General features: G+C 36.7%; 2 protein-coding genes across 2 annotated transcripts in view; both read right to left on the bottom strand.

Moving 5' to 3' along the window:
* The window catches only part of LOC140341152 (zona pellucida-like domain-containing protein 1), an 11899-nt gene extending 10472 nt beyond the window's left edge, over nt 1–1427 (bottom strand). The window contains 2 exon segments of the mRNA XM_072426704.1: nt 632–858; nt 1340–1427. Of these exon segments, the coding sequence (XP_072282805.1) occupies nt 632–858; nt 1340–1427 (315 nt within the window).
* A 7095-nt stretch (nt 1428–8522) lies between these two features.
* On the bottom strand, nt 8523–14163 carry BTG4 (BTG anti-proliferation factor 4). The gene is made up of 5 exons (XM_072426406.1): nt 14118–14163; nt 11771–11980; nt 11184–11321; nt 9685–9880; nt 8523–8868 (listed from the first exon to the last, which is right to left on the bottom strand). The coding sequence occupies exons 2-5, from the start codon at nt 11941–11943 to the stop codon at nt 8674–8676; spliced, it is 702 nt and encodes a 233-aa protein (XP_072282507.1). The 5' UTR covers nt 11944–11980; nt 14118–14163; the 3' UTR covers nt 8523–8673.
* Nucleotides 14164–14521: the final 358 nt, after the last annotated feature.

Raw genomic sequence — 14521 nt, 5'->3', positions numbered from 1 at the left:
TATATATATAGCAATTATAAGGCTGAATGTCAATGTCTGATATTCGACATGGGATACTAGACTCTTTATTAGAACTTCAGACAGTCTATGTCATGAACTGTACAATCATAAGGCAATTATAAGGCAATAAATATTTTTTTTTTTCATATTCCTAAAATTCCACAATAACTCCAAAAATAAATTGGTACAGGTTGACAATCAAAAATTCAACAACCTCTGGACCTGAGAAGTGCTGGATTTTCATAAATTCCGTTTTTTTTTTGTTTTTTTTTAATACTTACCTCCACATACAGGCCAGCTTTCCTCCCGCAGCACCACGGACATCTGGCACAGTTCAAGGTAGCAGGCAGCAGGGACGTCTGAGCATGTATTTAGTGTAACAAGCAAGACCTAACAGCTGTTTGTGCAGAACAGCACTATCAAAACTATTAGTGGCCAAACAGTGTACTACAGTCCCTGTATTGAAAATGTAATTCAAAATTCAATCCAGAAAACTAAAAGAATGGGATTATCAATTGCTGGATTTTTGATTTTTCAACCTGTACAGCGATCTCTATTGAAACAGTTCTTTAAATGTTAAAAAAATTAGGGTGCATGTAAACACACATTTATTTGTATCTGTTGTACTTACTTCAATTATGTTTCCACATACGTTACTACTGGAGTCATCAAGAAGTTGAGTGAATTTCAACAGTGGAGTATCAGTTGAATTGTCCCAAGTACCCAAACATGCTGTATTGTTGTGTTTTCCATTAAGAACAAGATCATATGGATTAAAATTAGCAAAATAAACTGGGCAAACTTTTATGGACAGTTGAATATCTCTTGGTCCACATGTCACAACAATGTCAGTATTATCTAGGTAGACAAAAGAGAAAAATGAAATAGAGCAACAGCGTTAGGAACAACAGATCTGATAATAAAAATTAAAAGCAAAACCTTGTGGGCAGACTATGGACATTAACTATTTCTATACCATTATCAAAAAGTACAATACCTTTTAAGCATACAATTTTATTGTGAATTACATTAGGAGGATGGTAGGCTGCCAACATTCTGTTGTAATAATGAAAAGATTGTGAATTTTAATGGCTTGATCAGATGAGTGCCTATAGCGTTTCCCTTGACTTATCTATTCTTTTTTGGACAGATGAAAGCAGTTTAAAAATCATTTCACCAGCTTCACAGAGTATTTACATTACTCCCATTCTGCAAATATGCAGAGCTTCAGATGAATGCTGAATGGAAAAGAAACTTATTTAAATTGGAAACATTTTAGTAACTAAAATATTAAATGGCAAAACTTGTCAGAGAAATGACGGCTCCATGTTATCCATACCTGGAAGTCGGTTATATACTGGTGAGCATACTTGTCCAAATGACGGCTGTGAAGACAGCACTAACAGCAACATAAATGCTAGATTCATCTTCAAATCCCAGATCCTATATCCAAATACAAAGCATCAGTAGTTGTTATTAATTACATTTTGGGGGATTTAAACATCTAATATTACATTTATTTCATATACTGTGTTTCTATATGAGGTCTTGTTGAAAAAGATAAATTTACAGAGCTTAGTAGCCAAGGTTGGAGTTAATGTTCCTCCATTCTCCATATCAGCATTTATCAAAACTTTTAATCATGGAACCATTAAAAAAACTTTCACGATTTTAAGACCCCAAATCTATCTATATATCTAGCAAAATTATGTGAAGAATTAGTTGTGAATAAAAGAAATGGCATAATCATGTTGTACACTCCAAGATGATCTATGCAAAAGAATTTCATTCACTAATAATTGTGAAATAAAAGTAATAATAGCCAAAAGATAGAAAATGGTCCTTTATTTGTTGTGCAGTAGAAGTGTCTCCTTTTATTGGTGGTCAGTGTAATGTCCTTTACATTAATGGGCAGTGTATTCCTATTTAAATTGGTGGTTAGTGGAGGACCCTTTTAGATTGGTTGGCCAGTGTAGTGCTCATTACATTGTTGTGTAACCCTTGAATGCTCTTTTACATAAGTGGTTACCATTTGAATTAATTATTGATGAGGATGGTCCCTATTGCATTGGTGGTCAGTGGAAAGAATGCTCTCCTAAAGAGAACTGAAAAGACATGGTATCTTTTCTGAGAGGTAGAAATTGTTCATTGTTTAAGGATCCCAATAAATCTCTGGAAAAGGGCTTGTGGTGGATTTTATGGCCACAGCCTAATTATCCAAAAAATCTTAGAGCCAAGTGCCAGGATCACTTATATACTCAAAAGGTACTGGCCCATGTTTATAGAGTATATATTGTGAAACCCAGAACTCACAGAGCCAATAAGAACTGCTGACAGCTACTATTTCAATATATACCACATCATTTTGTATTTAACCTGGATAATGGTAAGAACTACAGTACTCAATTGACATTTATCAGGGTAAATATGAAGGCCAGAAGTAGAGCCAATGTAATACTATAGGGATGAATAAAAGAAGAATGGCCTAATCTGTAAATAGGCAGAATTTATAATAATACCCAGCCAAGACCACAGATGTTCAAATGGCTATGTATTTCCGGAGGCAGTAGTTCAATGGCTAGAGCAAACAAAAGGAGACTTCCTTGTCTGGTTCCTCTCATACTAAAAAGAGTAAATAGAGAGCTGTACATTTGTATAACAACAAAATTAATGCAGAATTACCCTAGGTACCATGAAGAGTGCACTAACCCCATTCCTAAAATGTTGATCAAAGCCATACTGCTAAAGTAGACATTGCAGGTATGGTCATGGGACAGTACCAAAGACCTTGCTAATATCAAGCACCATGAGAAAGTAAGGAGCAAGTCTTTGGAATGTTTAAGCTAAATGGATAAGATGAAGGCAACAAATATTTGTGGCTCGTCTAGGGCTACTGAAGCAGTAAGTGCCTAAAGTTCCACCATCAAGAATATTACTTAAATAATAAAAGCTCATACAAGTATTTAAGCTTCTCCTTGCATCATATCAAACTTTCCTGGACTTCCATTAAGTTCAGAATGGATTGGATCGAAAACCAGTAAATCAAGTAATGCAAAATGCATTGGAGGTCCCAGGATTGCAAGAAACAGGCTGATGTATTTGTATCCATTATTTTTGGCAGTATTATGCTTAACAGGCACATGGGTTTTTAAATGGATGCCAACATCACACATTAAACATTCATTTTTTATTATGAATATGATTCAGTTATTAATATTCCTTTGTTTACAGTTATATTTGTATTTTTTTCCCATACAACTTTTGAGTACTGCAGACTGTTCTGCAAAATGAGTCATCCATACATGTACAAGCTGATATTTTTCCAGTGGTACAGTTGTGTCCACATTCTTGTCTTGATATATCACCATGCAATTTGTGGATTGTTAATATTCAGTGTAGTATTGTATGATATATGACACGAAGTATATTCAACATGTAAAAAGCTGTATACTTAGGTGATTCCAATATGGAGTAAAATGTATTATGTCTTTTAAAACTTGTGATGTTGATAAATAACAATGTTTTATGGTTAATATTCACAATTAAGAAAACAAAACCTAAAGTTGGCATCCATTTAAAAAACCCTATACATAGTGCCTATTGAGAATAATACATATACCTGTTACAGGGTTTTTGCCGCCATCCTGGGGCACTGCTTTGATGATTTTTTGGGGAAACAATTGTGGAACTGATTTCTATCACTCTGGAAGTTTAAAATGCTATTCTTTAATATCACCAAAATGTACTGTTGACAGCTACATTTGCTTTTGATATATAATATATATCAAATTCAGAAAAGCATTTTAAAGAACACAGCATTTTTAGATTTTTATAAAGAAATAAGATGAAATATTGACATTATTGAAAAATTGAACATCATTGAAATATTGAAAACTCACAACAAAGATAACATTCTCAGAGTGCAGAGGGCAATGATTATGTATTATTTGGATTATGTGCAGTAGCACATATCAATAGAGCAAAGTTCACTGTAAAATGATGCACATTGTTACTGATTAAAAAAGGAAAGATTTGCTGATGTTAGAAATATTCTGTATTTCAATTTTATATTTTACACAAATTTAACTGTTATGCTTTCAAATTTATAAAAAAAAAAAAAAAAAAAAAAAAAAAAAAACAAGTTATGTAATGAAAAATAACTTTGCAATAAACTGACAATCTGCCACTCACCAAAGAGTTGTTAATCCAAACTGCGGAGGTTAGGAAAATGTAGGTAAAGACTTCAAAACCTTTATAGGAGCGGTTAGAAGAAGGAAGTTAATTTTATAGGTTTAAACTAATACCTATCTAATGGGCAACAACTGGAATTTCATCTCTGTGGGTTTTTTCCTGAAGCACAAAAGCCGATTCCTCTAACAAGGAGTCATATTTCCCCAAAGAGAAAACATTTCTCAAAACAAGTGGAACATTTTCAATAAATGGATAACCTTAAGTGAAAGCTCACTGTGGCTTGGTTTCTTCATGAACAGAAGCATTACAAAAAAACACCATTTATAGGTTTATAAAGGGTTGAAACTTTTTGTGGTATCAAAAAGGGAGCCATGCCATCATTATCATTGGCATATCAAGGATTTTCCAAACATGATTTTCATAAATGTACAGCCAGCTCTCTAATAAATGTTTGGAAACATGAAATAATTGCTGATGTAACCAGACAATTTTTCAGGACACTTCTTCTAGGTTACATCTGCAATACAAAAAAGATCAAGGTAACCTTCCACCAAAAACACTGAAAAAAAAGTAAATTACCTTGCATGGGTGAATTTCAGATGAAAACTGCTGAAAAGGGGGTACATTTGGTTCATTTTACAAGTACAAAGAGATATATGTACACATATACACTCTTACCCCCTCTATGCAAAACTGAAATAAATGTTTGCAATTTTAATTTACATTTCAGTTAGAGTCATCTGGCTTTGTTAAATACATTCCATTGACCATCATCACCACATACCGTATTTGGTTCTTCAAGTTTTAATTCTTCCTTTAATTAGAAATGAAAAAGCTACACAACACTTTTCAGTCAGTTGAATGTGATTAACTTTACATTGTAATGCAACTGTCTGTCTCCAAAGATATAGTAATGTGTTAATCCCCTGGGTTTAGTTCAGATTTAGTCACTTGTTCTCATCACAGGCGCTGCCACCTTTCTTCTGTATTCAAACTATGCCCATCTTGATTGCCTGACCCCATTCAATCACATAGGAGTTCATTCAGTGCCAACAACTCCAGGGAAAGTTGGGAATCCTGGCAATCAACTTTTGGAATTTAAATAGCGATCAGCCTTTTGCAGAAAAGGACAGTGCATGTCTTTCTGCAACTACTTGATGCTTGAATTATTACAGAACTTTAGTTCCATTTTAAGGGCCCCTGAGATCTTAAGAGTTGTTCATCTACACGTGTTACCAATAGTATATTGACCTTACTGGAATAGGCAGCAAACCTAGTAATGTCCCAAAAACCAGATCCATTACATTCATTTTATGGCATGCTTCATGGTTCAGAATGTCTATAGAATGGCACTGCAATGTACCCCACAAATTGAAAATTCCTAACAAAGTAAAACAGGTTTGAGGAACTAAATCATCTTTGCTCAATATACAGAATAAAGAAAAAAAATGTCTATTCTGCCAGAAGATGAGCCTGTATTTCAGGGGGTACAAATTTGACAGGCTCACAATGTTCCCTAGTTACACAGACAATGAAATGTAGAAACAAGTTAGCCCTAAATGTAAAATTACAATTTATTTAGCAACAAGCACATTTAAGTAAATTATCCCAGAAGTTGAATTTATCATGAAATCTTAAAGGCCCAGGAGTCACATAGTGAGATCTTAATTTGCATTCATATAATTGTGTTCTCTAAAAATCTGTTTTATTTTATTGTATGTTATGCGCTGGTGGAACATTGCTGCCACCTGCTAGCAACAGACATATTATTCAGGGATAACACAATAGTTGTAATCAAAACTAAGTGAAAATTTCTACAGTGACAAGAGTGATGATAATAAAAAAAAAAAAAAAAAAAAAAAAAAAAAAAAGATAAATATTCTAAGCAGCAGGTCACATCATTAGATAGGTAAAGACCCAACTATAGATTTGACCCTCTCCCTAGCTCACCAACATCCTCCTACACTACAGCCTGTAATGAGATTTGTCCGAGGGCAGACTGACTAAAGCTGCATACCTGACCACCCTGTATAGCCTACAAACAGCTTAAGGCAAGATGCATAACTAAGACAGTATCTCTTTACCAAGAACAATACTCTATCATGTTAGAATTGCACTTCTTTGCTGGAAGAGAGTATGCTTACAATACAATGATATACCATGACCGGCTCATGAAGGATAACAAAAACAGTATCTTTATCCATTTTTTGTATCTGGCCTTAGTGTAGGGAATGTCACATTATCTTCTGACATGTGCTATGCTTCAGGCAAACATAAGTCTGCAGTAGGCCATCAATGTTCCCACAGTCTTAAGCCACTCAGGCCAATAAATTCTCTTTAGAATTCAGTACAGTGCCTCAGTGCCTTTCCAAAAAAAAAAGGTGGGGTTTAATCCCCTAAACCAATGGTCCACAACCTTTTGCAGATCAGGGGCCACTAAATTCATGGACTCTGGACCGAGCATGCATGGTGAGCCATGTCATTTAAAGGAGGAAGAAACTTCCCCCAGAGTGATGACATGCCAGATCCTGACTGCTCCCCCATCCCAGGTGTGAGCCTTCAATGGGAAAATAGATGGGTTGTGTTCAGAGACAACCTGCCCTCCTCCCCGAGTCTGCGATGGGCAACATGGTCCATGGCCGGTGCGCCTCCCCAAGCAGGGTCCTTCTGACCCCACTGGTGGGTTCACCAACCAGAGCTGCGGCCCACTAGGGGTTTGGGATCTCTGCCCTAACCTCTCTTGTAATTTAGTACTAGGATTCAGGGCTTTGTTGATGTAACCTTTTTTATTGCACAGCACAATCAGTATTACAAAAATGCCTTACCACCCCTAGTACTCCCCCTATTAATAGGCTGCTTGTATAAATCAATCATTGTCAGCATAGGTCTTCTTACAATTGTGTAAACAAAATTTGATCGATTGCACAGTAGGTACATTTCATGTATTGACAACATCTCAAACTTTTATATAAAACTAATGCTGGAACCATTTAATGATACAGGTTTTACCCAACAACCTTCAAAAACTGGCATCATGGTCAGTACAGAATCATTGTTCTTGGGTACAGGACAGTCTTAGACCTAAGAAATGCTTAAAAATGATGCATGTCTTATGCTTTGGAGACTCTGGCAATAATATTAAGCAAGATGTTGAGAAAAAGGAGATCTGAGAAGTGACTAATAAACCATGATATCCCAGACAACACTACCATCTCCTGACATGCAATCACATGTATATGACATTTTTGACCTTGTAACACAAGGGACATTTTTGTTTCACTTCCCAGCTCTGTGGCATTAGGCACAAAGACTGCCTGGTGACTGTACTGTTAGCTTGCTTTTTAGAATCATTTTTATTGTGTAGCACATTCATTTTGTACTGGGCAGTCTATTAAAGAAAAAGACAGTTGACCTTGAGGGCAGGAGTGGATGCCCAGACCTCAGTTCCCCCAAAACAGGAGTGTCAAACACAAAGGGACAAAATTAAAATCTTAAACAAAGTTGCAGGCCAACCTTGCAATTTATTGAAAAAACATTGAGGAAATTCCCTTCTCATTAAATGAAAAACCTTTTCATATGGAAACAAGAGGTTTTGCGCCACATTCAATCTGGAACAAGCTTATAATAGAGAAAGAGGCATAAAAGTTAAATTTTTTTTTTTTTTTTTTTTTTTTTTGAAAAAAATGTTATGCCTCTTTCCATTTGTAGCCTTCTGAGCTAAATTTCAACGGTAACCTTCTTGCACAGGTTAACAACAATATTCTTCTATGAAAATCCAGCCATTCCTTGAAGTAGCAAGAAATGGTACAGTTGGGGGGGGGGGGTGCTGGAAATGCCAGACACAGCCAATGTGGAGCTAAATCTTATGAGTGGCCCGCCTCTGAAACTCCCTCTTTATTGAAACAGCGCCACAACTAAGATTCCCAGCATTATTTGCGATCTAAAAGTCCCAATATGAGGCCATGCATAGGCAGAGAGCCCGCTAGTCTATAGATGCGGCTGATGCCGGGAATCGTAGTAGCGGCACCATTTCAATGCAGTGGCAGGACAGCTGCAGTTCATATCCAGGATTCCTTTGGGGAGCAAAAAAGGAAAAGAAAGGATGTTGGGGGCCAGATTTGGCCCCCGGGCCAGAGTTTAACACCCCCTGTTCCAAAAGCTAACTTCAGGAAACAGTTTGCCTCTCATGTCTTCAATTTACACAAACAACCCAATTCTCACAGCATTACAGTTTTCTAGGACTGTGCCTGTAGAACATTTTATACTAGTTTACCTTTACCAATGCAAATCATTTTATCCATTTCAAGCCTAGTAGAAATTCCACACCACAATTTAAAAGAGTCAGGTTAATTTATTCATTTTTTTAAAAAACATGTCCATGCATAGTTGGATTTCCATACATAAAATTCATAAATAAAATCTTTTCATAAAAAAAATTTAAAACAGACAAGCACAGAGTTTTCTAAGTGACTTTACTTTATGTCAGCGTCTTGTGTTTACCCAGTGGTAGCGATCAATGCGAGGACCTGCAAATGATGCCGACTGCCTGTGGTGCTTGTAGGATTTGTTCTGAGGATAATGGGATGAAGATTGATGCTGATGATATCCTTCACCTGGGTAGTTCTTTCTACGAGGAAATTGGGACCAAGCCTGTATAGGTTGACTGTGGTCTGCACTCTGCACAAAGATCAAAAAATCTGAGTTATTAGAACAAGGCAACAACCTGTCCAAACTGACTGGCATATTAAACAAGGGAAAACCAGGTCCAAAGAATAGGTATCCACTGAACCAGATCTTTAGACTCCATGTATTCCAAATGTGGAACTGTGCCATTTACACATTTTATTCTAAATGATTTGGATTTTGCTGGTATTTGAAGACTAGCAAGGACTAACAAATTCAGTAGCCTTCAATGGCAACCATTGCATGCTGCTAGTTAGTCTGACTGGTCTCATCATATGTGAGCTCTGTACAGAATTTCCACAAACCAAGCATACATAGCCAATCAGGCAGACATGCCCTAAGCTGGCAGAGGTCTCCAACCCTTGGGCTACAGATCACTGCCAATCCATCCATGACTGGCAAGTTAGGAGCTCCAGGTAACACTAATGACCACTGTCCTAGCAGACAAACAGGGTTCACATTGGTTCCTAATGGAAGAGGTCAGGGACACACCTGAATTGCCATCCTAAACCAACACATCTCTCATCATACATAGCTGGGAGTCACAGCAGCCTCGGTAAACAAACAAAAAAGTAATCTCCAGACCGCCAAAATTCTGACTCTCAGAAGAGTAGTGGAAGATTGACATACAAAATATCCACACAGGTACGGTTATTACACTGCTAAAGTAAAATCTCTCATCTGAAATAACCTGCCTATACAGTGTATAATAAAAAAGGGATTAGTTCATCTTTAATCCCTCCAAATGCCCATCTGGCTAGAATACTGAAACGGTGCAAAATGGCAGAAATGAAGCTTTTCTACACATACCTGGTAGATGCTGTTCGGATTACTTATTGTCGGAATATTCTTTGGCTCCTTAACAGTGGTCTCTTCATCAGAGGATGTACCAGAATGGTAATCTGAAGTGGCTTTTTCCACAGCTGTGCTAATTCGCTTAGACACATTTAAGTCCTCCTTACCCATGAAGCTTGCAATTGTAAAAGGGTTATTTTTTTCCCCATATCTAAAGGAAATAAAAATTTTAGGACAAAAAAAAAATAAATAAACCTTTTACTAGCATTTCCCCCCCCCACAAACAAACTTTATTACTGAAGTAGTTCTTTCATTTGGGCAGCACAGTGGCTCAGTGGTTAGCACTAGGTACCTGGTTTGAATCTCAGCCAGGGAACTATCTGCATAGAGTTTGCAAGTTCAACTGGTGTTTGCATGGGTTTCCTCCCACATTACAAAAACATGCAATTAGGTTAATAAGCTTCACACCAAAATTGACTCTAATGACATTAGATTATGCACTCCTTTGGGGAGCAGTTAGTGACATGACTATGGACTTTGTAGAACGCTGCATAATATGCTGGCTATAGGAATACTGTGTAATCTACCAATTGGTAAAGTTGAGAATGGGACCGACTATTTAACCAAACTGTCCACTAGGTGGTACCATGTGACAAGGAATCACACTTTGATTCATTGTGTATAAAGATAAAGCCCCACCTAGTGCACAAATTTGAGAAGGAGTTCCCCTATTAACCAATGTGTATTTTCACCCATGTTATAGCAAATATATTTAGCATCTTTATTACACAAATCAGAAGGCAGGTATACACTCAGGTGGCAGGATGTCTACACAAATGCCATTTAAAAGTCAAAAACAGATAATAGCTCAAGGACTTTTTCATGTGTCACCCCAGTAAAGGAAATAGTTTCCTCCACTTTATTAAAGCAACACCAAAAAGCTACAAGTTTTTGGTGCCACAGTGATGGACATTTTACACTGCAGAGAGAAGCTATAACACAAGTTCCCAATAACTGTGTCAAGCATGGAGCCATATATTCTCAAGTCACTAAACAAGTTGGAAGACAAGCATTATACCATACCATTATATCCATTTTGGAAACATATTAGAAAAGGTTTTACATTGAAACTAAATATGTAGTATTGGGAACCTTCCAGTTTATAGGTCCTAGCCCTGAAATGTTTTACTGCAGGTAAGAGTAAACCATATCATGAAGCAATATTTACCATGACTGTAGGAAACACCTCAAACTAGGCAGATCCCTTAACCAATGCACTGCTGTCTGTGATGCATTGAAATGTGTATTTCTTTTTATGGACAGTCATTAGCAGATTTTTTAGATTGCTTAGTTTCCTTACACCATTCAGGCAAGCGGATTATCACTTCATTTACAAATCCATGCTGGTAAAACTAATGACATTTCCAATCCCCTGTTGTAGTCCATGATTGTAGAGGAAAGTTCTCATTCGGACTAAAAGTTCCTTTATGTAAACAAGCAAATATAACACCTACCTGCAGCAAACCTCAAATGGATCTACCCAGATAGTCATTTCCTTTGGCAGTCCAAGAGCATCATAATCCACATTGCTTTCTGCACATGCTTGTGCCAAAACAGTGTCAACACTTTGACATTTGTTTATCCTTATGCATCTAGGAGAGTGAAGAAACAGTAATGCAGCAGCCCTAAACAGACAGCCTTATCCTACAGCCAGTACTAGTTCAGGGACAATACTGGCTTCCATATAAACACTTTAATATTTCCTTTCATTTGCTAGTTCAGAAATAAAAAAGGCCTACAAAAGAGCATTGCGTCACCATTTATATCGCCTGGATAACTATTCCATGTTCCCACAAAGTAGGGGTGGAGTTTGCATAGAGAAAAGCAAAAAATAATTTCTCAGATGCCTGGTCATAACATGGGATTTGCAGATCTTGGAAAATTGTGAGGAAGAACCCATCTGCAAATTTCTTACTATTGTCAGCTGGGAATAAATACACAATAGCTCCAGGCTTCCATTGAACTGACAAATGTACAGTTTCATTGAATAATTGCGCCAACTACAGACTACTTACACTTAAAGTTTGTTCACAGAGCTTACCTGAAAGCTTGTCCTTTGGTTGGATTTTCTGCATACCAATGAGATTTATATCTTGCAAATAGTATGGTGGTCAGTTTGGCTGCAAAAATGTCCATTTTTTGCTTGCTCAGCTTCCTGTGCTTCTTTACCAGCATTGTGATAAAGACAACTGTTGCTGCGATTTCTTCTTTCATTGTGGAATAGTCTTATGGCACAGGATGTTGGGAAACACTAAATAAAAAAAAATATGTAACTGCAACAATAGATATCTACTTGATAACCAAAGACCAATATGTCATCTAGATGCCCAAGGTAATCTTTTGCAGGCTGCAAGCCCACATTGACTCTAGAACATATATGAGCACAGCTTTGATAGCGTCCTACACGGATAAACCAGGTTATAAGAGACAGGTTTTGATTTTGATATTTTGACAGCAGAGGACTGCTGTCACTATAATATACACAGCTCACAATACATTAGTGTGGTGATCATTAGGAAGAATGCCTCTTACATTGCTGGCCATTGTGAATATTACCCTTACAGATAGCCAAAAAGACCAATGGTGTCAATTAAAAAGTTAGGGTACAAACTGCTCTTGACTCAAGGAACCTCTAACAACCACTGGAGGACTCCTAGTGCCCCATAGAACCCTGGCCAAGAAACACAGAGCTGTATACTACATCAAATTGCAACTAGGGAGGGAACACAACCTCACAGTTTTTCACCATTACAAAGCTTTGTCAATTTGTGATTTTTTTAACACTTAAATAAAGGAAAATATCCAAAGTAACAGACTACTCTATTACTAAGCCAGCCACCACAATAACCCACCATCCGGCTTACCTGAACACAAGCTTGCACTTATACAACACATACAGCTCTGGGTGAGATTTATATAGGCTGGAACATGGACTCAGCCTGATACAGGTGTCCTTCATATACAGGCCATTGTTTAATTAACTCTAGCAACCTCAGAATAGAAGAAATAAAGCTAAGCCACATCTATATTGCTGTCCTGTATCCAATGCATTTGGTTCTGTATCATATTATCTATATTTAATTTAAATTATATAGGTAAATGCAAATTTGTTTACATGTTTTTGTAAATATGTCAAATGATCTTAAAACCTCCTATCAAAATCTCAATATAGGTTTATTTGATTGCTGATAATTGTCTACTATCACTTCCCTGCTTCCAGTTATACCTTATATGCCAGAAACAGTATTCACTTCTACTATACTAAGCTCAGATGGTTCATAATTAGATTTCTATGGTTCAAACCGTAACAGGATGTACAGAGTGAAAAGGTTTTTGCAAATTTAAAATTTGGCTGAAACTGAAATGTTTTTCTTATTGAGCTGCTTAAGCTTAATAAAAAAAGATCTACTGCTTTTTAGATGGTGGGTTTTCTGTGTGGCATATTAAGGATGGTTTAGTGTATTTTATTAAGGGCTATAAATAAAGCAGAGAATTCCTGACATTCCCTGAGACTTTCCTTGGTGGAGAATCAATTACTGCCATTGAAACACATTGACCTGGAAGATTCTCTACCAGGGACAGTTTTCAGTAAATATCAGATTTACTTCTTTAAAAATATTACCCTTTGTATTTTTGCTTTTCTTGTGTGTGTATTTGATCCTCACTTGTGTACTGTAACTTTAAAAAATAACTTTTCATTTTCCCTTATGACTCATGCGTTTTCCCCAGTAGCAAAATTTACTGAAATGTCCAATGGACAAGATGCAAACTCTCTTTTACCGACCCCAGTACCATTTCTTTATGAAAAATTATGTAGTATGTCTATCATTGGTAAACTCCAGGATTGTGTTACCAGTGCTGCCTATTCATCTGATCTGAAAGGACTGCAAAACCCTCCTGTAATTATAACAGCTTGTCCTTTAGCACTTGCACATCTGTGAATCTTTCTGCGGAAAACTGGTGATGTGCACAAAACACATTCATTCCCTGTATGTAAAATACTCCATGCAGAGATTAGGTACCCTAACCTCCTCTACTGGCCCATAGAAGTAAATGATGACGCATAAATATCATGTTTGTACATTTATAGTGCATTTGCACTATGGATGGCTTTGCAATGCATTTCAGCACATCACAAGCATGGATAAGAGCTCTCTTGAATTGTGATGAAGTGCAAGGGTTTATGTTTAGTTGCTTGTGGCTTGTAGCACATTGGGAGCCCATAAAATATGAATGGCTTGCCATAGTGCAATGCACACGAAACCCAAAAATATTTGCACGTATGTGAACAATAGACTATCAATAGACAACAATACAAAATAAATGACATTAGTATTAACACAGATTAGTTTGTTTTTCTAAGACCCCCCTCTAACATAAGTTATTACCTGTTAGTCCTGCCAGTAGATCAGTTATTTTTACACTGACTGCACAGGCCTAGCAGTCCAACTGAAAGTCACGTGATCAGTGTTCAACCAATAAGCAGGTCATTTACTGCACCAGATTGCATGACAACACAGGATGACCATTGTCTTAAAGAATTTCGTCACCCTTTAAAAAAATGCATCAGAGAGAGCAGAAATTAGCAGGCTAGTCAAAGATTTATGAAATAAAATAATTTAATTTGTTTTTACAAATGCTTTTATATATATATATAAATATATACTCGGGGAAGCTGGTAAAGTTTTCATGTAATTGGGTGGAACCCTTGGTGTAGGTAATCAAGGTGTGTTATAACTGTTTTGTACTAGCATAAAGGGATATAAACAATTAAATTATTTTCCCACTACTA

Source organism: Pyxicephalus adspersus, chromosome 11 (genome assembly GCF_032062135.1).
Source record: "Pyxicephalus adspersus chromosome 11, UCB_Pads_2.0, whole genome shotgun sequence".
NCBI classification, from domain to species: Eukaryota; Metazoa; Chordata; class Amphibia; order Anura; family Pyxicephalidae; genus Pyxicephalus; species Pyxicephalus adspersus.
This window is presented reverse-complemented; position numbering and strand designations above follow the sequence as displayed.

Excerpts from the sequence above, each read along its gene's own strand:
- BTG4 (XM_072426406.1), bottom strand. The coding sequence starts at position 11,943 with ATGAAAGAAGAAATCGCAGCAACAGTTGTCTTTATCACAATGCTGGTA. Across the intron at positions 11,322-11,770 it reads ACCAAAGGACAAGCTTTCAG|ATGCATAAGGATAAACAAAT; the intron begins GTAAGCTCTGTG and ends TCACTCTCCTAG. Across the intron at positions 9,881-11,183 it reads CCATTTGAGGTTTGCTGCAG|ATATGGGGAAAAAAATAACC; the intron begins GTAGGTGTTATA and ends TATTTCCTTTAG.